Raw genomic sequence first — 26,364 nt, forward strand, 5'->3', positions numbered from 1 at the left:
CTGTCCTGACAATAAATAGATTATCAGCAATAAAAGCAACTCACTAAGTGGGGAGCAATGTAAGACAAATCAGCCGATATGAGTGATCAATTTATTGATAACGAATTACGATTGATGTTGACAACGATATGGAAACGATACTCCTATCTTTCCATTAAAAACGTGCTAATTAAATGATAAGTTTTCTCTTTATATATGTGTCGAATAGCACGATGTAGATCAAGAGCTGGCAAGATGAAAGTCATTGCTTTGATTCTTACACTTGCGGCAGTAGCCTCAGGTTAGTAACAAAACTGCACACTTTTGTATAGTGACTTAAAAAAATAACGTATTCTCATACCTGTGGTATTTCAACTGTTTGTTGCTGCCATAGTATAAAATACATGCATTTGCAGTAAAAAGATTCTCTGAGCCAAATAAGACTCTTTTTGTATATATTCTGCCATGTCTTCGACCTGAGCGCCAGTCCTTCTAGTTCGCTACAGCACTTGTACAGTAGAAGAGATGTGTTTCATAGTTGCGAAGATGAACAAGTACTCATAGTTCTTAAGGTACCCACTTTAAAGGCTTGTTTAATGGACATTTTTTCCTTGTTTTGGTCCATACTACCCTCTCTCAAATTATAGAAATTTATTATTGTATTTATTATTTATTTATTTATTGTCGAATTATAGACCTGTTACATTTTTAAAATAGATCGTCCATCATACAGTTTTCGCTTCTCATCTATTTTGTAGTTTTCTTTTGTTTTGTTTCTATCTACAACAGTTTACAGAGAATAATATTTTTTAAGATAACAATAATCCAGGACTGAAATATAAATACAATTTTGTTGTTGTAAGAAGAGTATAAAAAGATGATAGGACAGAGGTGAGATTTGTTAGAGCCATCACCGACTGTGACTGGCGGTGAATGCCTCGGAATGGTTTCTTCGAGTTGTTGACCGCCAGTCACAACAAAAACAGTTTGATTAGTAATAGAGAAACGGTATTGCTAATACTATGCATTAAATTTAGGTGTTCATTCCAGTGCAATATTTGGTGCTTTATTGGCTAAATGGCCAGCACCTTATGCTTATTTACTGCCACATCTCGTCTTCCTCTTCCTGTTCCTCTTCAGTGTCACTGTTCACACTGTCAGTGTGAGGGTCGCTATCATCCTCTGGAGATTCTTGTTACATTGATGTGGGGTCTGAATGGGGTGCAGTAAAGTGGGGGATGCCCCAGGGATCAGTGTTGGCGCCACTCCTGCTCCTTATTTATATAAATGATATGCCCTCTAGTTTTACAGGTACCTGTAAAATATTTCTGTTTGCTGATGACACTAGCTTGGTAGAAATGGAGGCTGTGTGGAACATTGGCTCAGTTTCAAATAGTGCAGTTCATGAGTTAAGTTCATGGCTTGTAGATAATAAACTAACGCTAAATCACAGTAAGACAAAGTCTTTACAGTTTCTAACACACAATTCAACAAAACCTAACGTTTTAATTTCACAGAATGGGCATATGATTAGTGAAACTGAACAGTTCAAATTTCTAGGTGTTCAGATAGACAGTAAACTGTCATGGGAAGCCCACGTTCAGGATCTTGTTCAAAGAGTTAATGCTGCCATTTTTACTATTCGAACGGTAACTGAAGTGAGTGATCGTTCGACACGAAAATTAGTCTACTTTGCCTATTTTCATTGGCTTACGTCATATGGTATTATATTTTGGGGTAACTCTTCCCATTCTAAAAGGATATTTTTGGCTCAGAAACGGGCGGTTCGGGCAATAAACGGTGTAAGTTCATGAACCTGTTGTCGACCCCTGTTCACGAGTCTGGGTATTCTGACATTGGCCTCTCAATATATACATTCCTTGCTGTCATTTCATGTTAACATTATTAGTTTATTACCAAGAATAAGCAGCTTTCACTCAGTTAATACTCGGCAGAAATCAAACCTGCATTTGGATAGGACTTCCTTAATTCTTGTGCAGAAAGGTGTGGATTATTCTGCGGCATCCATTTTCAATAAGCTACCACTAGAATTCAAAAATCATAGCAGTAGTCCACGCACTTTCAAATCGAAACTGAAGAGTTTGCTCGTGGGTCACTCCTTCTATTCTGTCGAGGAGTTCCTTGAAAAAGTAAGCCGATACTTGTTGTTTTGTTGATTGCGTTTACTTAAACATATGGCTTTACTTTTTCGGGTTCATTAACATTTTATTTTTATCTGTTATTACTTTTATATTGTAATTTCATATATTGACACGTTCTACCACCTTGGCCAATTGCTCCGAAATTTGGTCCTACGGAACTTGACGTGCAAATAAAAAATTAAAATTTCATATAGGCATTTCTGTTATATAGTGTCCGCAGGTACTCTTCATGTGTTGTTTTTGAGATACTGTTTGTCAATCAGTTTAGCTGCGCCCATTGTTCTTCGTCTCTTATTGCTGCGTATACATGTATGTCTGTTTCTGTTTAGTTCAAGTGTAGTGTATACTGTTCGCGTATTGCCCTCAGAAGAAGCCAGTGTATTTTGGGGAACGTTCTTTCCCACATGTGCATGTGTGTCTGTCTCAGACTCACTCGGTTGTGGAAATCAGAGAGCTTGCAGTAGAAGAGATTTGTTTTACAGTACTGAAGATGAAAAAGTGCTCATAGCTTGTAAGGTATGCATTTTAGACCACACGTTTACTTCACATTTTTGCTTCGAATGATCGTTCCTGTCATATCTACTAATATTGAACATTCCTAATGGGACACCATGCATGCAGTGTTCCCCTATAATGACCACAGTATCAGTGAATTTTATTGAAATTAATCATTAAATGTTGTAACTGAGTAATAATATCCACAACTACAACATTATACGAAAATTATTGCCTCCATTACTCTTCTTTAAAACTGAATTTCTCCAAAATATGGGCCAATTATACTACAATAATCATTACTCATCATAATATTGAAAAGGAACACTTACTTGATATTCTGAAACTGTTATTTCGTATATCACAAGAAAGCTTTCAGAGTCTTAGACTTTCGTCAGGTCGAAAAAAAAAATGACGCGTTATAAAATACATAAAGTGCTCTCTTCCTTATATTATTGTCACTATCTGTCAAACGCCGAAGGATAATTCAGTTAATGCTGTTCACCACCTTCTCATTGAAGTAAAAGGTCGGCCAGATACTAAAATTCACTTTTATTTAGTAATATATGAAATACATAGTGCGTTAGCGTGGATCACTTGCGTCCTAGTTCTGAAGTATTCTGCTTTATTGCGTCTACTATTCTCGTTCTCCTTTTTTCTTTGTAACGGCATCCGTATGACCACAGGTATCTCCATCATGGATTTGGTTTCCTCCGGCAATGCGTTGGTTGCACAGTGAGGTGACATAAATCATGGGCTACCTCCTAATATCGTGTCGGACCTCTTTTTGCCCGGCCTAGAGCAGCAATTAGATGTGGCATGGACTCCACAAGTCGCTAGAAGTCCCCTCCAGAAATATTGACTCTTGCTGCCTCTACAGCCGTCTACAATTGCGAATGCTTTGTCGGCGCAAGATTCTGTGCACGTGCTAACCTCTCCATTATGTCCCATAATGGTCGATTCGATTCATGTCGAACGATCTGGCCAGCCAAACCATTCGCTCGTATTGTCCAGAATGTTCTTCAGACCTATCGCGAACAACTGTGACGTGGTGAGACGGCGCATTGCCATCCATAAAAAATTCCATCGTTGTGTGGAAATATGAAGTCCATGAATGGCTGCAAATGGTCTCCACATAGCCGAACATAATCATTCCCAGTCAACGATCAGTTTAGTTGGACCAACAGACCCAGTCCATTCCTTGTAAAGACAGCCTACACCGTTACGGAGCCGCCACCAGCGTGCACAGTGTCTTTTTGACAACTTGGGTCAATGGCTTCGTGAGGTCTACGCCTTCGCCACACTGTTCTGATACATTCGTCGTACGTCCAAACATTGGTTTCTGCGGTTATTTCACGCAGTGTTGCCTGTCTATTAGAACAGACAACTCTACACAAACGCCGCTGCTCTCGGTCATTAAATAAAGGTCGTTGGTCACCGCGATGTTCGTGGTGAGAGGTAATGCCTGAAACCTGGTGTTCTCGAGACATTCTTGACACTGTGGATCTCGCAATATATGGAGTATCCCATGCCTCTAGTTCTAGCAACATTTCACGCCCAAAGTCTGTTAATTTCTAGTTACAACTATTATTCCGCATTTAAAGTCTGTTAATTCCCGTCGTGTGGCCATAATCAAGTCGGAAACTTTTCCACGTGAATCACCTGAGTACAAACGAGAGCTCCGCCATTGCACTGCCCTTTTATACCTTGTGTATGCGATGCTGCCGCCATTCGTATAAGTGCATATCGTTATCCCATGACTTTTGTCGCCTCAGTGCAAACAAGTGTTATAATATGATTTTTTTATTTTATTTTATGATGGATGGCTACAAGAGCCTAAGAAGTATCATGTGCGCCTCAGTGTACTGAGCATTTACGTAATTTGTGACAAGTTACCTATTAGATTTTAAATGAAAATATATTAAGATTTCCTTTGACTTATTCCACATTCACGAGGACCTTTTTTCACTTGGAATTTGTGAGAAGTAAATTAGCAGTTTTGTTTTTCTTATTAAATATTTATTGTGCACACTTGTATTTGGGAAATGTTCTACATCCTGGAGGATGTCCTCAGTAGGCATCTACTGGAACGAATTAGTTTCTTCACTGCATGAGGATTACATAAAACTGGAAGAAAAGGCCACAGGAATAAATAATATGAGGAAATACAGAACGAGAAAGAGCCGTGGCCACGTGCAAGCTTTTGCCAGTTATTATTTTCATCAACTTTAGGAGTGTTCAAATGGCTCTGAGCACTATGCGACTTAACTTCTGAGGTCATCAGTCGCCTAGAACTTAGAACTAATTAAACCTAACTAACCTAAGGACATCACACACATCCATGCCTGAGGTAGAATTCGAACCTGCGACCGTAGCGGTCGCTAGGCTGCAGACTGTAGCGCCTAGAACCGCACGGCCACTCCGGCCGTCCTTTAGGTGTATAATTGGAACGCAATATTCAGGAATTGAAATTTCAGTACCATGTAGTAAATGAAGAGCCAAATGAAAAAAAAATCACAATGTCGGTTGCTTTCATGTACGTCCCCCCCTTTACAATTGGGATACCTTAACATGACTTCAATGGCTTTGATGATTTCCGAGCACTACAGCCAGATATTCTATCGTAGGAAATAACCCAACAGAGGAATTGATTTGGTGAAGGAATGTAATTTCGTTTGGTGTGGGGAGCGGAGGGGCCTTGGTGTTTAACCAGCTTCTGGCTGGTTTGGTGGAACCCACCACAGCGTCCTCTTCTGTGCCAACTTCTTCATCTGAGAGCAGTACTGGCAACCAACGGCCTCAATTATTTGTTGCTTGAATTACAATCGCTGTCTTCCCGAACTCTTTTTACTCTCTGCTGCTCCCTCAATTACCGTAGAACACAGCTGCAGCTGAAAATTTCGAAAATGAATTCCAAAATGTTATTTCTTGGACAAGTTGACTTCAAGTTTTCTCAATCTCCAGATTCTCTGGACTTTCGATAACTCGGAATATCTTAGGTCCCACCTAGTCTAGACCAACGAAGTTCCACTGCATTTCATATTAGGTCTTCACGTTAAATGTCTGTAACCTGCAGAATCACATGCCTAAGTTACGCAGACACATAATCTTTCTCTTACAGCCCGCCCTCGTCGGTGGGAGCTGATTCCCACGAAGGATGGCGGAGTCGAGCTTTACGACCTGACCCAGCCTCTGCCGGAAGTGCGGGTCGATGCGAGTGACGTCGTCTTCCAGCTCTACACTCAGTAAGACAAATGTCATCTGCGATACGTATTATAACCACGATATTTTATTCTTGCGTCTCTTCTGTGTAAATTTTAGTCTAATACTGAACTCAGTGTGACATTTAATACTGGAAACATTTACAGTGACATGTGGACCGGCTCTCATGGGTGTGAAGACCCTATTTGTCTTCTACCAATACCAATTTAATGTTTCATCCTCGTTTAGGTCCTGAGTCATATGTGAAGGGGAATCCCAGAATATATTACTTTTCCTTTTATTTCTCAGCATATTAATTTCAAATAATGAACATCTATTCTCCGAGGTCCATATCCTCATCACCGTTTCCTTTCCTCTCCACCTTCCACCCCCTCTGCACACCTCCTGCTTATTCCATTATCAGTTTAAGTATTCGTAGATGCCTTTGGGCTTCGAACATGCTCCACTAATGATAACCTTCATCTCGTAGCGATTACTCACAATTTCCACTCGTCACTCTCAGTTTTTTTCATGTCTCCTTCATTTATTAGTTATTATTTTAAATGCACAATCTGCTTAGCAATTAATGTAACCAAGTTGCTGTTAAGAATAATACGGAGAAGACTGCAAAAGAAAAACGAGGATATGTTAGATAACAATCACTTTCGCCTTAGGAGAAGTAAAAGACACCAGAGACGCAGTCTTGACGTTGAGATTGATAATAGAGACAATACTTAAAGAAAAATCAAGCCACTTGGATATACTGGAAGATCTAAGGCGAACTCCTTCGAAGATACAAACCGTCTGGGACATTCAGCTCGGTATGCACTCTTGAAGAATGCATACGGTATCGTAGTGGAGTAACTGGGTGATAAGAGCTTACGGAATGTGATGGCATGCAACGGAATGCGAAACAGGTTGTCGTGGAGCTTATCATTAAACTGGGTATCCCTTAAGGCGTAGCTACTGTTTCATAGATAGGGAAAAAACAAACACACAGGGCCTGAAAATGTCCAGTGGTTGTAGGTGGTATGAACTGCAATGTTACACACTTTTCAAGAGGGATAGTTTGCTCTAAAGGAGTATGGTTTTTATACGCAGACCAGGAATCAAGCAAAAGTAAGTTATTTTGACCGACTACTGGCTGAAAACAGAGCTTATAACATAGTTGTAGCTCTCTTACACCCATTTTCCCACTCTTGTTTGCTGTAACGTAAATATTCGCTGCTGCCCTTGCAAGATCACGCACGCGAGAAAGAATCGCAGGGAGCAGAACACCTCCAACTTCTCGCAGTACAATGAACAACTTTCGGGCCACCCAAATTAACATTCGTCATAATTGTATACATATAAGTTAATGCATTGATGTTAGTTGATCTTGACACAATTCTCTTGGTACCTTTAATTTCCAGAGTACCTTTCATATGCATTTCCTCTTCGTATACCGATTGGTCGGAGTTGAAAACAAATACCTTACTAACCGAAAGTGTAAATTTGCTTATATCATCTAGAAATTTCAGGGTCGATTCCATAGTGGATCTTTTCCACCCTTGAATATCCGTAGCTTCTGTTATGAGCCACATGATCATATTGCTGTGGACTTATTCGAAATATATTCCTCATTGTTTTTTACTAGCTGTGGATTATCTTTCATGTATGTAACTATGTTTAGTATCCGCTCCTTGGACAATTGTCCTTTACTACATTTTGCTGGAGACGGGATCTGTGGCTCCCTGTCCGACAAGGATGATGACCTGTATGGCTCGACACCTGTTTCAATATCGCTTGCACTTGTTAAGCACATACCGTCATCATTGTACTCCTCATTGTCCGCACAGTCGAGCATGTAAGACACCATACATTCCTCTGACTCATCTTGCAGAAACGCTGATATTTCATCTTCTACTTCTTTCTCACTCCGCGAAATTCCTTGGGTTACTTCCTGACGAAATGTCAATTTCGGCAACTGTTGTTGTAGATACAATGCAATGTTTGCTTTGTTTATCGTCACCATTGCTCTTCTTTGTATCAACACCACTAGCACTGCAACATTGTGAGTTACTCTTCTACTAAGCAGTTCAACTACGTTCTGTAGCCTCATACTGTGCTCTCTATTAGTCACCTCCAGTCCCGCCCCCTGTTACCATTAGCAGCCAATGTAGTGGTTGCATGGTAGCCAATATGTGGGGTGTCGAATGTAATAAACATCACTGGCCTTTTGAGATCTCTCACTCGTGAGAAAGTCCTCCGACAAATCGGCAAGGAGAGATACGTGTAAAACAATGACCACAATGAGGAACAAGATAATAGCGTGTGTTACACTGGAGGTAAGTGTAACGTTACTAGAGGGGGCCATAAAACGCAAAAACTGTAGCAAAGACAGAGACTGGAATAATTATTTCCAACAAACAGCTAGGTCAATGTGTATAAGTGATGACGTCCACGCAGGATATAGGTCACGGTGAGCAACATCAAATCACCTAGAAGACTAAAGGGAAACAAGAATGATTTTAATCACCTTATGGTGTTGCAGTTCCTCTTGTTATGTCGTGGTTGCTACGAAAATGTGGAACGAGGAATTCCAGCTTATGCGAGACACCTTTTTTCTGTTTGTTTCACCCAGACATCTTTCAGCCCTTTTTGGGCTATCTTCAGTGACTTATTTATTATTTTCTAATTGTAAAATTGTTGTTACAGAAAAAGTTGCAGATGAGAAGTTGCAGATTGGTAGCAGAATACCTACCAAAATAAATGTCCAATAGCATCATGTAAAGTATATAAACTTATGCATAGATCCACTCTTTTCGCCAATTAAGCTATAAATAGAAGTCTGACATAATGTTATTGACAACACACAGTGCATCAGGTCGTTAATACATATCTCAGCTGTGAACTATGAAAATATGATGTATAATATTTTACAACAATTATTCATTCACAATGTAAATATTATGTACCAAAAGGTCCGCAAAATGTTAATATGTAACAACAATTTTACAGTTATAAAATAATAAATAACCCACTGAAGATATCCCAAAAAGGGCTGAAACATGTCTGGGTGAAACAAAAGAGAAAAAAAGGTGTCTTGCATAAGACGGAATTCCTCGTTCCATAAGACTGATTTCTCTGCGTTGTGCTGGTGTATTCTGTTCCTGCGTGTTTCTCATAATTATAGAGTACTGGTAAAACGCTGCGAAAAGCTTTAACAAATGCGTTCTATCGTGGAGAAACAGTTGTTCAGACACATGTCAAAGATGTTTCCTCTTACATGTTTGAGAAACGTATATATAATGTTAAGTGGTAACTTTTCCTTTTGCTCTATAAAGATAGTGACAAATGGCCGAAAGAGGGAAGAAACATCTAGGAGCCAAGCCACGTGTTACCACTAACAGCTTGTAAATTTCAGCGACTGTCGCCTTGGATGATCCACTAAGCACGATAAAATTCCTCCATGAAGCTCAAGTCTTTTGTGGGAGACATAAAAAGAAGGGCTTAGTTTTGGGAATTGTTAGAGCTGTTAGTTGCTGAGAACTAGTCAATACCGACCATTCATAGGCATATATCACAGATAAGCATGAATATAATCTATGCTACGATATCACACCCAAAATAGTTTTTAAGGATTTTGTGGAGTTAACAATAAGCCACTAAGATTATATTCTCAAGGTGAACATGTCCCCAATAACAATTTCAGATGACACACAGATTGATTTGATTGATCAGATGGAGATATATTATCAACAATGTTTTCTGTTTGTCAACAGAGCAAATCCAAGTAGCCCTCAAACTTTGACAGCAGGTGGATCTTATATTGGAAACTTCGTTGCCTCGAAACAAACAAAATTTGTTAGCCATGGATGGATGAACTCAGGGGACCACATGAGTGACATCCGTGATGGTAAGTGCTATTCTGTAAAACAAAATGGTGTACATCACATACATCCAAATCTACAAAGTCAGTTGACATGTCATACATAATTCCAATCATCTAAAGTGAATATTAGTTACAGGTTACAGAAATATTATCATTTATGGTTACTGGAATATTTTAATATCGCATGTCAGGTATCTACAGTGAAAGAAGTCCTTCAGTCTACTTGGGTTGAAACGAATACAAAACAATCTTCATTAAATTATTAAACAGAACCAAATATACTAATAGCAATACTACTGATTTGATGCTCTTGTTTGAAAAATCCTTTCCAATTGGTGCGACTGCAGTGTTCATGAACAGTTTTGAAACAAAATAAATTTATCCCTCACTTCAGACACACAAACTTAAATTCATCAGTTTCACTTATCAATCTTATAATAGGTGTAGTCGTATTACAAAAATTTTACGTTTCAATTCATGCAGCTTCTTCAGATAGCACATTAACACCGGAGAAAGCATGCTGTGATAACAAATTTTAAAAGCGTCTCAGAAGAAAAGGAAATGATTGAAAAGAAAAGTGAATCAACGAGATGGGGGAGAAAAGAAGTTGTACTTCTGAAGACTATGCTGTGCAGAAATTTTTCTCGTTTCTCATGCCAGCAAAATTCTACAGCTCTATGCCTCCATGCAGTCTCACGTTCTTTGATCCAGGTATACGTAATACCAGCCAGGTGATTCAGTTTATAGGTTCTGTAAATTAGAAAGAATTAACAGAATTTCACAAATTATAATTCTTTTTACAAGTTACGAAACAAATATCAAAACTGCCATAAATACTGAAGACATTGTTGTAAAATCCAGCATGAAATAAGTGTATGAGAGTAAATCAGTATTCATTAATTAGAAGAAGTGCTGAATCCAGGAGTTAACAGTTGCTGTGTGTGTGTGTGTGTGTTTGTTAGCTTTGCAGAAAGATGCTGTCCAAAATCTGAGAACTATGTTTCTTTGCACTTCTGTCTCTCTCCTCCTCATAACTACTTCTTTCTGGTGAGAAATAATCTGGTTTTAATAAACATATTATGTAACAAATGTGCAGCAGTTGGACTGAAATGTTATTATATATTGCCAGGAAACAAAACTAAATTCGTTTAAAATATATAGCAAGACACTGTCCGTTCCTCACAGAAGAGAGTTACATGTGGCTTTGTAATATGTAATGCAATTAACACTAAGTATTGTGCCTAATACTATCGCTGTTCTACAGGGCAGACATGGGAGAGTAGGATACGTTATTTTACATGTTTGTTCCTGTAACAGAGAAATTATCTATCTCTTCGCCGAAGTTAAGTAAATAATACTTACTTTGTCCCCATTACAACTCTTCCCTTACAGGGTATAATGGAATCTTAGAATAAACCGTAGACAGGGAACTATAGGAAGAGAGAGAAAGAGAGAGAGTGGTATTATAACCTCTATTTCTAACTCTTATTTTAGTACTGTAGTTATGTTTGTCACTTTCCAGTTACGAAATCTTTGAATTAAATTGTTGAAGAAGTGTATAAGTTTATTCGCAATCACTATGGCAATATTCTTAAGCTCTTCACAAAGCTAGCAGGAAAGTCATAAAGGAAAACTTTTTATACTTAAGAAAATTAACTTGTACAGAAGATAAATATAAAAATATAAATCCTTTGGATTATTTTGATGCCTTGCTGCGTGGAGGGTAACTTCTGTTACCTTTCTCAAATAGAAATGACTGCATAATTTCCATCCCACTAGCATAATTAGCTTCTCGTATTTTACCTTTGCTGTAACTCATTAGTTCTCTAATGCCAGGCATAATGAGAGCGCTTTATTTGCATATTTTTCAGCCTGGTTACGAGCTGGAGATTACAATGTGATTGTCATAGACTGGTCAGTCCACGCAGGAAACTGGAATTACGCTCAGGCAAAAGCTGCTGTAGCAGGAGTTGGAGAAGTGGTGGCAACTTTCATCAACTGGCTTGCTTCTCTTGGAGCCAGCACCAATAACATACAGCTTGTAGGACACAGCCTAGGTGCTCACGTCTGTGGTGTTGCAGGCAATCGTGTTACTGCAGGAAGACTGAACAGAATCACAGGTAGTGTGTTATTTTAAGGCACTTTGTTAAACGCATTAATAACTCTAGATATAGCTTATACTTCTGCTGATCTGTCACAGATTCATTAATTTCCTGCCTTTATTTGTCTTGTGAATCAGTTTTCTGAATGTGCCATACTTCCGTTTGTTTTCTCTATTATCTCTTTACACATTTTCGTTTCTGCTTTGCTCATTCTAGTCCTGATGGATGTTGTTTATTTACAAAAGCTCATTCATGTCATTGTTTTATGTTTCATTGATCAGAAGATCTTACAAATAAAGTCTGTATTCGTTATGCTTTTACTTCTTGTGCAAATATTAGATACTGACATCATGGCTGTTCACGTATTTCTTGCAAGAGGAACAATCGCTTCTGGACCATGTATTTCAAGGAATATTGACGCTAACTTTCATGTTTGTTATGACTCTCTTTGTCTTTTATCACAAGCTTGGATCATTGTAACTTACTTAAGTGATATGAATCCACAATTTGAACTCAACTAAATTTTTAAATTGCTGCGCTATTTGATAATTGCGAATTCACTTTCTTGCACTTTTTATGTGTGAGACATGATTAACATTCATTAATGATGGTGATATTCTGATAGTTTAATATCACATTAAATAAACGAAAAATGACCTGCGTAAACAAGAGAAAGACTTTTTGAGCACTGAACCACGTAAGGTTAAAGAGAAACTTACAGAGTCACTGATCCTCCCCATCCTTCAGTATGGTGTTCCTATTCTCCAAGAACTTTCGTATGAGAGCTCACATCAGCTGGGACTGGCGATGAATGCTTGTGTGCTACACGTTTGTCATGTACGCTATATCGACCATACTACTCCTGCCTATGAACAATTATCATGGCTATATGCCGATAAGTATAGAGATTATCATACCCTGTGTGTGCTGCATCGTCTTCACAATCATTGCTCTCCTTCCTATTTATCCTCACAACTCTTAACGGATCTATCTGAACAACACAGCAGAAATACTCGTTCCCATCAAAGTAAAAGGCTCACTTTACCACTACACAACACTGTCATGTTCTGTAAATCATTGTGTGTGTCAGAAACCCACCTTTGGAACAATCTTCCTCAAAACATTAGGGAAATTAAGATCCTTTGAAACTGCAGGTCCTAATATGGTCAGGCTTAATAAGCAATGAATCAATAAATAATAAATACTTGTTACTTCGGTCAAACATGAACATTAACAGTAATTAGAGTGTAGGGCAGAATTAACTTAGAGCTGAACTCAAAAGAGTATTAATTCAGAGAAAATAAAACATTTCTATAAATATCTTCTCTTCTAGTTACCTATTTGATGTGGAAAGCTATTGATTGCATGGAACAAAAACAAATACATGAAATTAATGGATGATTCACCGATGATTTATTTATTAATTTCAATGTACAGCAAGACTTTTTAATAATCTTAAATGTAATATTTATGAAAATATTGCTCCCACAAAGAACCAATGACAAAATCCAAAGATTTTTGCTATATAAGGCAGTACGAATTTAGTTGCAGCAATAATTGTAACAGAATAGGGAAAGAAAACAGCTATCAATATACTGATAAAATTTATAGTCTCATCTTGTCTATCAGAATTCAATTCCACAAAAATCTAATTTTATCTCCACAGGCATGGACCCAGCAGCACCACTCTTTGGTTCAGAGTCCACTTCAAACCGTCTTGATGCAAGTGATGCTAGCTTTGTACAGGTGATACATACCAATGGTGGACTTCTGGGGTGGTATGATGCTATGGGAACAGCTGACTTCTATCCAAATGGTGGACAATGGCAGCCTGGTTGTGACTTTGATGTTACAGGTTAGTTATTTATGAAATTATGCACTTTAAGTCCTTTTACCAAAATAGACTTGGTTGAAGTATTGACATGAAAACTGTTTCATACCAACCGAATTAATTGTGTGGCAGATGACGATACATGACTTTGCCTGCATAAAATTTTTGTTTTTGGCATACAGAAGACAGAAGAGTTGCAGCTTTCATATTTCAGTTAACCAAAAAATTCACATATGTGTAAATATCCATTGTGAAGTATGGTACTGTTTTTCAAACATAAATATTTCAGACAAAACATCCTTACATTTTAAAAAGTATAGAGTGTCTTTAGTTCTGTATATCTATACATATTACTAATTAAAGTTCCTTGCCATATTATTCAGTCAGTATGTGGAGGCAAATCTCCGGAAGCACTATAGGCATTTTGGTACAGTTTTCACTGATAACTAGACTGATTCATATGGAAGGTTTATGTATAAACTATTCGTGCAGATTGGCTGAACTACAATGAATTAAAGTCACCAACAGCTTTTTTCTCTCTGTATGTGAAGCCTATCGCCATGAACTACTGTTGGGATTTTGATGCTGTTTTCAGTAATGATAGACTGATTCACAAGGAAGGTTTGTGTATACAATCTATTACTGCTATGACAGAGAGTCATCCTGCCGTAGGTACTTAGTGCTACCTATGCAAAGCCAGGTTGAGTCGCTAGTTACTACACCATTTTATGGTATTTCTATTAATTAGAATGTAGATATAGAGAACAGCTTGTTCTTCAAATATTACGGTTTCTGTACAGTCAAAATGTTACTTCCAGATTGTTGCTGTCTTTTCTTTTTTAATGATTACTTTATGATGTTTGCTCATGTGCCACATAATTCTGCCTGGTAATTCTTTATATACTAAAATGATTATGTCAACCATTATAGTGAAAATTATACATATATCTTTATTCTATAAATCCACAGGCGCGTGTAGCCATGGTCGGTCAACTGAATTCTTTGCCGAATCCATAACATCAGGAACAGGATTTAAGGCATACCAGTGTGGCAGCTGGGACGACTACAACGCTGGAAACTGTGCTAGCAACCCAACAGCTCTCATGGGAGAGACTGTCTCAACCAGGTACAATACATTCAGTAGTGTGTAACGCTGTTTAGTAAATGACTTAGTTTAGGAACACTTGAATAATCTATATCAAAGCCTAACGAAAATTACTGTGTGCGTACTATTAGCCAATGTAGCGAAAGAAACTCTTAATCTTAGAATCAATAAACATTTTATTCAATTGCACAAAGAGTTATCTAACAACGAAACTAGATCAAGGCGTTTTACGTGAAGGTAGAGCTGCCCCGATAACTAGAACGTTCAGTAGTCAAATTTAACTCCGAAAATAGGTGACAACAGAATGAAAAACTATTCTAAGAGTAAGGGAAAGAGCGTCACAGAATACAGCGCCTCTGGCGGCTGGCTCGAAAGCACTTTGACAGCACCCCCAACTTAACGCTCAAAAACTACACAGCTTGCTCTGCGCTATCGTGTCACTTCTGTCTGCTACATCAGCCCCCCCCCCGGGAAAGCGGAACGGTATCCAAAAACCTCCTATGGAAATGGACTCGTCGACCAGAACGTGTTGTGCGTCCTGAGACGTTCGCATCAACGGTTGCCGGAGCTGGTGGTGACGAAGCATTTGGGACTGGGTCGGGATTGTGCTGCTGCGTTGTCCTCGTCGGTTCTTCTTCTTGGAAGACGCATGCAGGCTTCAAGCGCCCAATGAGGCAGTATTGCTTTTGCCATAAACAAAGATATCGGGCGTGCAGTAGTAAGGTGGTAGTAACGTTGGTTTGATGCCATCAGAGCGTACCATTCTGTGTGAGGTCGTGTTAAGGTCTGGGCGTTTGCTGGAGCCTGACGCGGGAGATGTGTTCTCTCGACTGAGAAATAAAACCACCATCTGTCAAGTTGGGTAGCTGTAAGGACAGTTAATACACAAACTCTCCTGACAGGCGTAACGTTTCACTGTACACACGTTTGGCAGCTGAAGGGTCCAAATCGCGCTCGTGAGTGTTTCCCAGACCGAGCAAAACCATTGGTAGGGTTGTTTTTCAACTTGCATCATGACACACCAGGTCTCCTTTCAGTGTTTAGTGTCCACGTTCTATCAGCCCTTTGCTGGTGGGGTAACAATAGCTCATCATTCTATGATGATGAGTGCCACATAATTTAGTCATCCGTGCAAGCAGGTCGGTCTCTTACTGGCGTCCGCGATCTACGTGACATGCAAAGGGCAGCCCTCGGTCGACGGTCGAAACTCGATAGTCCCATGTCCACTACAGTCGTAATTGACGATGTCAATGGGTCAGCATGTGAAAATGTAGGGGTGATCTGCTGCGGAACTCCATATTCAACTATGTACAATGAACGGTGTGCTCCGAAACACTTGTGTGGGTGCAAGCATTGTCCTGTCTCGGCAGAGATGCCACATATCACCATTGACCCTACTCTATAGAACAGACAAGCCTCCAAACCCTACGGTCTGTGAAGAGTCATGGGTGTCCAACAATTTAGCGCCTAGTGTAGCTTCACTGTCCTTCTACTTCTTTCCGTAGGTGCTCACGACAGAAGCACGTGAACATTCGGGGCGACCAGCTTCTCCTTTTTCGAGATACTCGTTCACAGGCTCTGCATAATAATAATAATCTGCCCTTATCTCAATGGATTACCCTATTTGGAGACCATGACTTCGCTAGGGTGATCTTCCGTCCGTGTCTCCTCCGCTGACATAATTTTATTACCGCGTCATGCATCCGCAACGCCAACAGGCTGAAACCAACGTCTCAGTGGGCAATGATTATAAGTTTTTGGTTTATCAGTGTATGACCTATACGCACATTAACATCAAAAAGCCAACAATGTATTTCTATGAGAGAGATGGGCAAGTGTTTCAGGAAACAAGTGACTTTATAAATAAGAAATTAGTTGTGAGATGACTGTGGACATATGATTTGAGAACGAATGAATTCTTGTTTGTCTGATAAAATAAATATAATTTATGTACATAGTTACTAATACTGTAAGTAGGCACAGCCAACCACAATGTTCCATAACGAGAGCACTGACATGATAATTGCTAAGAGTGCTTATGACAGTGTACTGTTTTTACAGTATGAATTTTATGGCAATAATTAATGGTATTTGAATCATTTATTAAATTCTTGTACAGATAAGCATTTGAAACTTTAGGACGCTGAAAGGTTATTCTGGGTCAAGTATCTACTTAGTGCACCAACTTATTCAAGACCTTTCGTATCATTAGAGGAATTTAGGCAAGTGAAACAACAATACAACATCTGGAGAGGCCAATGAACTGTATGGATTTCTGAGTTGGTAAAAGCAATTCTTGTCGACGTGAATCTGTCAGCACTGGATCACTTGTATGTGCTACTGGTGTTATAAACAGAACTGTGTGATGTACCAACAGCACCTACGCTCCTACCCTCACAGAAAATTAAAGCTTCAATTCTTGCTGACCTTGGATCATGTGTCTTGAATAGTAATATGGCAACAGCACTTACCACCTTACTATTCAAAGGAAATGGAAGTTACAGCTTCTATTGCCTTAAGATCTCATGTAGTGTTAAGACAACAATTGCTGTGAGATAACCCTTCACTTTCCAGCACAAGTGCCTGCCTTGAAAGAGGTCTGTTGCACCAGAGGTAGAATGCTCAATAGTCAAAAATATCACATATATAGACTACTTTGAGTTTATGAAGATCCATCACCAGGCATAGAGTTACAACAAACTTTAAATCTTTTGCTTGAGAATGCCTGTATCAGACATTCCCTGGATGTTGGACAGGAATAGTTTATTTTTCATTTTTGCCTTTTCCTGTGAATCTGTTCTCCTGATAAGACGACATTTTATTTCGTCTTTTGGAGTCACGTAAAAAGTCTTATGAGACCCATAGAGTGAAGAGGATCTCATCGAGAAAACTCTCACTGTATGCGACATATAAGAGTTGTTAAGATAAATGAAATTATTATAAAAATGGGTTTACGGGAGTTTTATTATCAGCAGATAATAAGCAAATATGAATTTTTCCACGTTTCTCCACACGGCTTTTGAATCAGTCAATTCTAGACCAAGTCTGCATCTGAAATTGATTCGCTGGGTCTTCTTTATTATCTGTGTAAGTCTGTGTCATCACCAAGGAAATATCTTCAGCCGAGATTGGAAAATATATCAAAAGTGATAGTGAAAGCAACTGCAGTTTTGGAGTAATTACTACGTCATTTATTCATTTTTAATAGCATGAAAAAAGCATAATATAAAGCATCCTCAAGATTTTACTATGATTTACCATTCCTGGAAGACGTAAAATCAATAAACTTTATAAGGAGAGGCAACATCTTCTGGTCAGAAAGAGGAAGGTATTGAAAGAAACGAGACTTGTAAGATTTAAAGTTACAAGGAAAAAAAATCACACGGGACCCTATGTCATAGGTAATTTCGAGGAAATTATATGCAGTGAGGATCCATTGGATTGTGGTTCTGTGTTTCCTTTCCTGTAACGTTATGGCTTGCAACTCTCGTTTACTTCACTGTCTTTTGTCCTCTGCCACGTGAAGTAGTTCTTTGCTCTGACAAACCAATTATAAATTTCTATGGGTAGCACATGCTCTCTGTGCACATTATAAATATTTTCACATCATTAATAACTATGTCTTATGTTTCAGTGATACTGTACAGATTTTCTTTTTTTTCAGCGCATCTGGAACGTACTTTTTGGCAACTGCAAGCTCTTCACCTTATGCTCTTGGCTAGATGTTGTGTATTCTGCCCAGGATATGGGATACATCCTAAACATCTGTATCAACCTGGAACGGTAATTTTCATGTTGATTCAATGCATAAATACCATTAAATAAAGAATTATATTGGTATCACTCTGCAAAGACCCTTTACTTTCCATCCACACAAAAGTACTTATTACACAATTTTAATTAAACAGACTCCCCAAACATTCTTCTTTAAGAGTTGTGCTGGTTGTCTTTGCAAATCCAGTAATTGTATATTTTATTGTGTTGGTGTGGCAGTATCAGAAAAAGTAAGAACAATACAGGTCTCTGGATTTCTTCACCAGCTGAAATAAACCAGACACCTAGATTGCACACAAACTTCCCAAATCAAGCTAAAGGCTTTTGAGAAACTGGAAGTTTTTGGCTTTGCACTGGTCATCAGCATCTGTTTCAATTCCTTCTAAACAGCTGGCAGTGTCAATACTGAAGAGTCAATGAAACCAGATTGAACCTGACAGTGGTACAACTATAAGTGAAACTTAGAAGGCAAAGTATTAAGAAGCCTGCAGCGCTTTTTTCACTCAGTCGCATTTATAGGGCATGGTGAAGACGATAGCAAGGTTACATGCCAGATGGATAATAACAATTACTGAACTTCCTTAGTAGTGGGTAACAGGTGACCAACAATTGTAAGGTAACTGGAGATGTGAGGTTGTCATCGTGTCTAATTAAAGGTTTTAAAAAAGAAAATGAAATCATAATCACTGAGTGTTGATGCAATATTTTGGAACAGAGCGTTAATTATGCAATGAGGCATGAAATAAAGCTCTCAGCTGAGGATGATCATCATGTCAGTGTGAAGATTGTGTTGCTTTTTGATCTATACGATAGATGATGCATTAAATATTACGTTTAAGTAATAAATATAGAACTTCAATAATTTTTAATAAAAGTGAGAAATTCACGCTTGTGCATGTACATTGGACCAGCCACTCTTCACTCTGTCAGGCCACATATATTTTGTATATCTGAATGCACTCAGAAGAGGTAAGATGCATAAGAACATAGGTTATTCAGAAAATGAAGTTGTAATTTAATTAAAATGTGAGGAAGTCCATCTCACAGTTGTTTCCTCTTTAGTGTCTCTGAAACGCCACAGTTCTCTAGATCTCTCTTATGGCCTAAAACTAAATTTGATGCTACCGTCACCATTCTAAGTGACAAAAGTGAAAATTCATGCTGCAGTTCGCTTAATGAATTCAGTGTAGGTAAGAAGAATTCAGTGTCATTTCCATCATGATTGTGGTGACAACAGTAAAAATTGAAGGAATTGTGTTTGAATTTCAAAACCCAAAAAATGAAGTTCATGAAGAAGAATAAAGGTATTTGACATATGGGGATGCGAAACAGATCAATCACATTTATTGAATCACAAGCAAATCAGGTGACAAAATTTGGTTCATTGGTAAGATACTGGGAAGATGCAGTCAATCTACAAAGGATATTGTTTACAAAATATTTGTGTAATTCATCCTAAAGCGTGTGATACATATACCAACAATGTCTAGTAGGTAATATTGAAGAAGGGCAATACGAATGACCAGATGTTTGTTTGACTCACAGGAGAACATCATAGAAGAACTGAAAAGCCTGAAGTGGCACACATTTAAAGATTGACACTAACTATAATGCTTACCACTATTTAAAAATATTAAAAAACTAGTATTTAGTCAGGAATCTTGGAATTTACTACAGCTCCCTGCCTTTACTCCTGTTGGATTGAACAAGACTACATTAGAATAACAACAGCATCCACAGGTGCATTTAAGTAATCTTTCTTTCCACACTCCACATGCAAATGGAGTGGCCAGAAATCTTGATATGTTGTACAATGGGAAGTACCTTTTGCCACGCCTTTCACTGTGATTTTTCATTGAATGGCTGTAGATTCGGATATAGATGTAGACGAAAGTATGGAAGAAATATTGAAGCTGATGATGTTCAACGTTCAGTGAACTTCTGAACCGTTAAGAACTATGTAGTATAACTCAGTCTCTCTGTAATTGTTGATGAAGGAAGTAGAAACAGATCGATTCATGCTAGATGCCGAAAATGAAGTCCAAAAGCTTTGCAACGTCAATACCACTTTGCATTTTATTGATTTTTTGTGATTTATTGAATAGTCTGTTCAGTCACCTTGAATAATACTAAAGATATTGTGCATGTTAGATTGCATAGGATCAACTATTCATCATCAATACTAATATTAATCACTATATCCTTGTTGTGAATATGTAGATTATTTTTTATCTTCTCATAAATGGAGGCAGCTGAAACCAAATAAACTTCAAACTTCTTCATTAATAAAAAATAAAAGCGTAATTTCATCACAGTAATCATTGTTAATTGAGGTACCCTCAGAAACAGTGTTCTATACCGCTACCTATATTAAAGATAATATTAATGATATCAAATGACATAGTTTTAGAAACAAGATTAGCAAAAGTCATTTTATCTGGTGCAATAGTCTGACTTTTAAAAGCTGAAAAACTTTCAGAATTATCCTTTACACCCACGTACAGTTTAATGTAACTTGCAATAATAGCTCGATTTTAACATTCATATGCTTTCATGCTTGTAGCAGGTTCCTTTGTATGAATAAATTTTCCTAATTTTATAAACTGTATTGACCACAAGAAATACTATCATTTCAGTATTAAAATATAACTTGTAATTTTTTGCTATGAAATTGGTGGTTAAAACAGTTGCATGCAAAAACCTTTACTACAGTATTAAAATAATCTTTAAAGGAAACACTTAATCTTTTACTTAGAAATATTGAATAACTACTCAATTTAAATAATGTACCCATTCATTAGTAATTAAATGAAGATACGTGTAGAAATTAAAGTAAGACATCCAGAGAAGCAGGCAAAATTAAGACATTCTAAAAATTTGCCTAACACAACTTATTGTGGATCAATAGATGTAAGTGGTTATGGAAGCACAACTTTAATGATTGATAACTATCTATTAAGCTGAACACTGTTTCTTTTAGAATAAAATAAATCATGAATTCGTTTACTCTGAAAGCTTAGTTCATTAAAAGTATCAAGAATCTATGAGAAATGACAAAGAACTGAAGCAGCAACAGGTGATTCATTAGCATCACGTATTAGTAATGTGAATGTAATTCACTATTAGTTTTCGATGAGTTCACGTTGGAAGGTTAAGGAAACGTATAAGAATACTATCCTCAAGAAAGACATAGATTAATAGACCACTTTTATTTAGCTCAAATATAGTTTTAAGAACTATGCATAAAATTTTGGAAAGGTGACTTCGGTGACGAGCTAGCTACTACTGCAGCTAAAGGAATAATGTGCAGTAAGACAATACACAGGATGATTCAGCTGAGCTGATAAGATATCGTTATTCTCTTTCAACAGAATAGAATCGCGAAAAGGCCGCACTACAATATGTATGGTCTCTTTTAATAGCTAAATTAATCACACAGATATCGATATGAACTTCGCAATTTTCTAATGGTATTGCTACAATTTTTGCAGGTAGTATCGTAGTTCTAATAGAGGTGAATTCAACGGCGATTTGCTCTTCAAAATCCGATTACAATTTTAGGAGAAATTACAACATTTAGAACTTACCGTTTTCTGTTTTGAACAAGAAGCCAACAGCTGTCATACTAGAAACTTCGCGTTATATGGAACTGTCTCTTCAGGCTGAAAGGGACACTTTAGCTCGACGTAGCTAAGACAGTCAGCTTACAGTGGTGCAGAAAAGTTTAATTTAAAACTGGTACAAATCGCACTTGACATCTGAGGATGATTCGTCAGTCCCACAATAATACAGGATGTTTCAAAAAGGACTTTACAACTTTAAAAATTCATATAAATTTACTGAAATAAGATGTAGAGCTGGGCTTAGTGCTATTTTTTAGGGAAACACATCAAGTTCTTTCACCTTACACTAAAGATGTCGTATGTGACTACCGTTGGATATACTGCACACATCCCATCGGAAGCCAATTTCTTCCCAAACTCGCTGTAGAATTGCAGATGTAACGTGCTCAGTGGCGGCGTAAATTCTCGCTCTAAAGCTCAGATAGAGAAGCTGGCACAGGAGGTGCAAATACGATTATACGATATCCTTGATGAATCCCCATAGAAATAATCTACTGATATCAGGTTTAGGGAACGGGGGGGGGGGGGGGGGCATGCAATTGCCGCATCACGGCCAATCCATTTTCACTGAGAAAATTCCTTACATTAGCCAGGTAGTGGGGTGGTGCACCATCTTGCATGAAGTAAACATTTCGTTCTTGGTCTTCCTCATCGATCTGTGGTATATGGTACACTATTTCACTGATGGTTCTCTCACGGAAAAAAGGGGCTATACACTTAGTTCTTACTCAACGCTCAAAAAAGGTTCAGTTTATGGCTATCACGAACATGTTGCAAAGTTTGATGTGGATTTTCACCGTCCAAGTCCTACAGCTATGTATGTTAGCCTTGCCACTTTAGTGAAAAGTCGACTCGCCAGAAAAGATTATTTTGTCCAAGAAATTTTCATCCTCATGTAACTGTTTGCCCCCCATGAACCATGGACCTTGTCGTTGGTGGGGAGGCTTGCGTGCCTCAACGATACAGATAGCCGTACCGTAGGTGCAACCACAATGGAGGGGTATCTGTTGAGAGGCCAAACAAACGTCTGGTTCCTGAAGAGGGGCAGCAGCCTTTTCAGTAGTTGCAGGCGCAACAGTCTGGATGATTGACTGATCTGGCCCTGTAACACTAACCAAAATGGCCTTGATGTTCTGGTACTGTGAACGGCTGAAAGCAAGGGGAAACTACAGCCGTAATTTTTCCCGAGGGCATGCAGCTTTACTGTATGATTAAATGATGATGGCGTCCTCTTGGGTAAAATATTCCGGAGGTAAAATATTCCCCCATCGGATCTCCGGGTGGGGACTACTCAGGAGGACGTTGTTATCAGGAGAAAGAAAACTGGCGTTCTACGGATCAGAGCGTGGAATGTCAGATCTCTCAATCAGGCAGGTAGGTTAGAAAATTTAAAAAGGGAAATGAATAAGTTAAAGTTAGATATAATGGGAATTAGTGAAGTTCGGTGGCAGGAGGAACAAGACTTCTGGTCAGGTGAATACAGGGTTATAAATACAAAATCAAATAGGGGTAATGCAGGAGTAGGTTTAATGATGAATAAAAAAATAGGAGTACGGGTAAGCTACTACAAACAGCATAGTGAACGCATTATTGTGGCCAAGATAGACACAAAGTCCACACCTACTACAGTAGTACAAGTTTATATGCCAACTAGCTCTGCAGATGACGAAGAAATTGATGAAATGTATGATGAGATAAAAGATATTATTCAGGTAGTGAAGGGAGACGAAAATTTAATAGTCCTGGGTGACTGGAATTCGAGTGTAGGAAAATGGAGAGAAGGAAACACAGTAGGTGAATATGGATTGGGGCTAAGAAATTAAAGAGGAAGCCGCCTGGTAGTTTTTTGCGCAGAGCATAACTTAATCATAGCTAACACTTGATTTAAGAATCATGAAAGAAGGTTGTATACATGGAAGAATCCTGGAGATACTAAAAGGTATCAGATAGATTATATAATGGTAAGACAGAGATTTAGGAACCAGGTTTTAAATTGTAAGACATTTCCAGGGGCAGATGTGGACTCTGACCACAATCTATTGGTTATGAACTGTAGATTAAAACTGAAGAAACTGCAAGAAGGTGGGAATTTAAGGAGATGGGACCTGGATAAACTGAAAGAACCAGAGGTTGTACAGAGTTTCAGGGAGAGCATAAGGGAACAATTGACAGGAATGGGGGAAAGAAATACAGTACAAGAAGAATGGGTAACTTTGAGGGATGAAATAGTGAAGGCAGCAGAGGATCAAATAGGTAAAAAGACGAGGGATAGTAGAAACCCTTGGGTAACAGAAGAAGTATTGAATTTAATTGATGAAAGGAGAAAATATAAAAATGCAGTAAATGAAGCAGGCAAAAAGGAATACAAACGTCTCAAAAATGAGATCGACAGGAAGTGCAAAATGACTAGTCAGGGATGGCTAGAGGACAAATGTAAGGATGTAGAAGCTTATCTCACTAGGGGTAAGATAGATACTGCCTACAGGAAAATTAAAGAGACCTTTGGAGAAAAGAGAACCACTTGCATGAATATCAAGAGCTCAGATGGAAACCCAGTTCTAAGCAAAGAAGGGAAAGCAGAAAGGTGGAAGGAGTATATAGAGGGTCTATACAAGGGTGATGTACTTGAGGAGAATATTATGGAAATGGAAGAGGATGTAGATGAAGATGAAATGGGAGATATGATACTGCGTGAAGAGTTTGACAGAGCACTGAAAGACCGGAGTCGAAACAAGGCTCCGGGAGTAGACAACATTCCATTAGAACTACTGACGGCCTTGGGAGAGCCAGTCCTGACAAAATTCTACCATCTGGTGAGCAAGATGTATGAGACAGGCGAAATACCCTCAGACTTCAAGAAGAATATAATAATTCCAATCCCAAAGAAAGCAGGTGTTGACAGATGTGAAAATTATCGAACTACCAGTTTAATAAGTCACTGCTGCAAAATACTAACGCGAATTCTTTACAGACGAATGGAAAAACTGATAGAAGCCAACCTCGGGGAAGATCAGTTTGGATTCCATAGAAATGTTGGAACACGAGAGGCAGTACTGGCTCTACGACTTATCTTAGAAGAAAGATTAAGAAAAGGCAAACCTACGTTTCTAGCATTTGTAGACTTAGAGAAAGCTTTTGACAATGTTGATTGGAATACTCCCTTTCAAATTCTGAGGGTTGCAGGGGTAAAATACAGGGAGTGAAAGGCTATTTACAATTTGTACAGAAACCAGATGGCAGCTATAAGAGTCAACTGGTATGAAAGGGAAGCAGTGGTTGGGAAGGGAGTGAGACAGGGTTGTAGCCTATCCCCGATGTTATTCAATCTGTATATTCAGCAAGCAGTAAAGGAAACAAAAGAAAAGTTCGGAGTAGGTATTAAAATCCATGGAGATGAAATAAAAACTTTGAGGTTCGCCGATGACATTGTAATTCTGTCAGAGACAGCAAAGGACTTGGAAGAGCAGTTGAATGGAATGGACAGTGTCTTGAAAGGAGGATATAAGATGAACATCAACAAAAGCAAAACGAGGATAATGGAATGTAGTCGAATTAAGTCGGGTGATGCTGAGGGAATTAGATTAGGAAATGAGACACTTAAAGTAGTAAAGGAGTTTTGCTATTTGGGGAGCAAAATAACTGATGATGGGCGAAGTAGAGAGGATATAAAATGTAGACTGGCAATGGCAAGGAAAGCGTTTCTGAAGAAGAAAATTTTGTTAACATCGAGTATAGATTTAAGTGTCAGGAAGTCGTTTCTGAAAGTATTTGTATGGAGTGTCGCCATGTATGGAAGTGAAACGTGGATGATAAATAGTTTAGACAAGAAGAGAATAGAAGCTTTCGAAATGTGGTGCTACAGAAGAATGCTGAAGATTAGATGGGTGGATCACATAACTAATGAGGAGGTATTGAATAGAATTGGGGAGAAGAGGAGCTTGTGGCACAACTTGACTAGAAGAAGGGATCGTTGGTAGGACATATTCTGAGACATCGAGGGATCACCAATTTAGTATTGGAGGGCAGCGTGGAGGGTAAAAATCGTAGAGGGAGGCCAAGAGATGAATACACTAAGCAGATTCAGAAGGATGTAGGCTGCAGTAGGTACTGGGAGATGAAGAAGCTTGCACAGAATAGAGTAGCATGGAGAGCTGCATCAAACCAGTCTCAGGACTGAAGACCACAACAACAACAAAAAACAATGTAACTGTTTTAACA

At 38.4% G+C, this 26,364-nt stretch overlaps 1 protein-coding gene across 1 annotated transcript; it reads left to right on the top strand.

Annotated features, from left to right (window-relative positions):
* The first annotated feature begins 213 nt into the window (after nt 1-213).
* LOC124607122 (lipase member H-like) lies at nt 214-18,592 on the top strand. The gene is made up of 7 exons (XM_047139328.1): nt 214-280; nt 5,758-5,881; nt 9,602-9,735; nt 11,583-11,831; nt 13,480-13,668; nt 14,614-14,770; nt 18,414-18,592. The coding sequence occupies exons 1-7, from the start codon at nt 235-237 to the stop codon at nt 18,469-18,471; spliced, it is 957 nt and encodes a 318-aa protein (XP_046995284.1). The 5' UTR covers nt 214-234; the 3' UTR covers nt 18,472-18,592.
* Nucleotides 18,593-26,364: the final 7,772 nt, after the last annotated feature.

Source organism: Schistocerca americana, chromosome 3 (assembly GCF_021461395.2).
Source record: "Schistocerca americana isolate TAMUIC-IGC-003095 chromosome 3, iqSchAmer2.1, whole genome shotgun sequence".
NCBI lineage: Eukaryota > Metazoa > Arthropoda > Insecta > Orthoptera > Acrididae > Schistocerca > Schistocerca americana.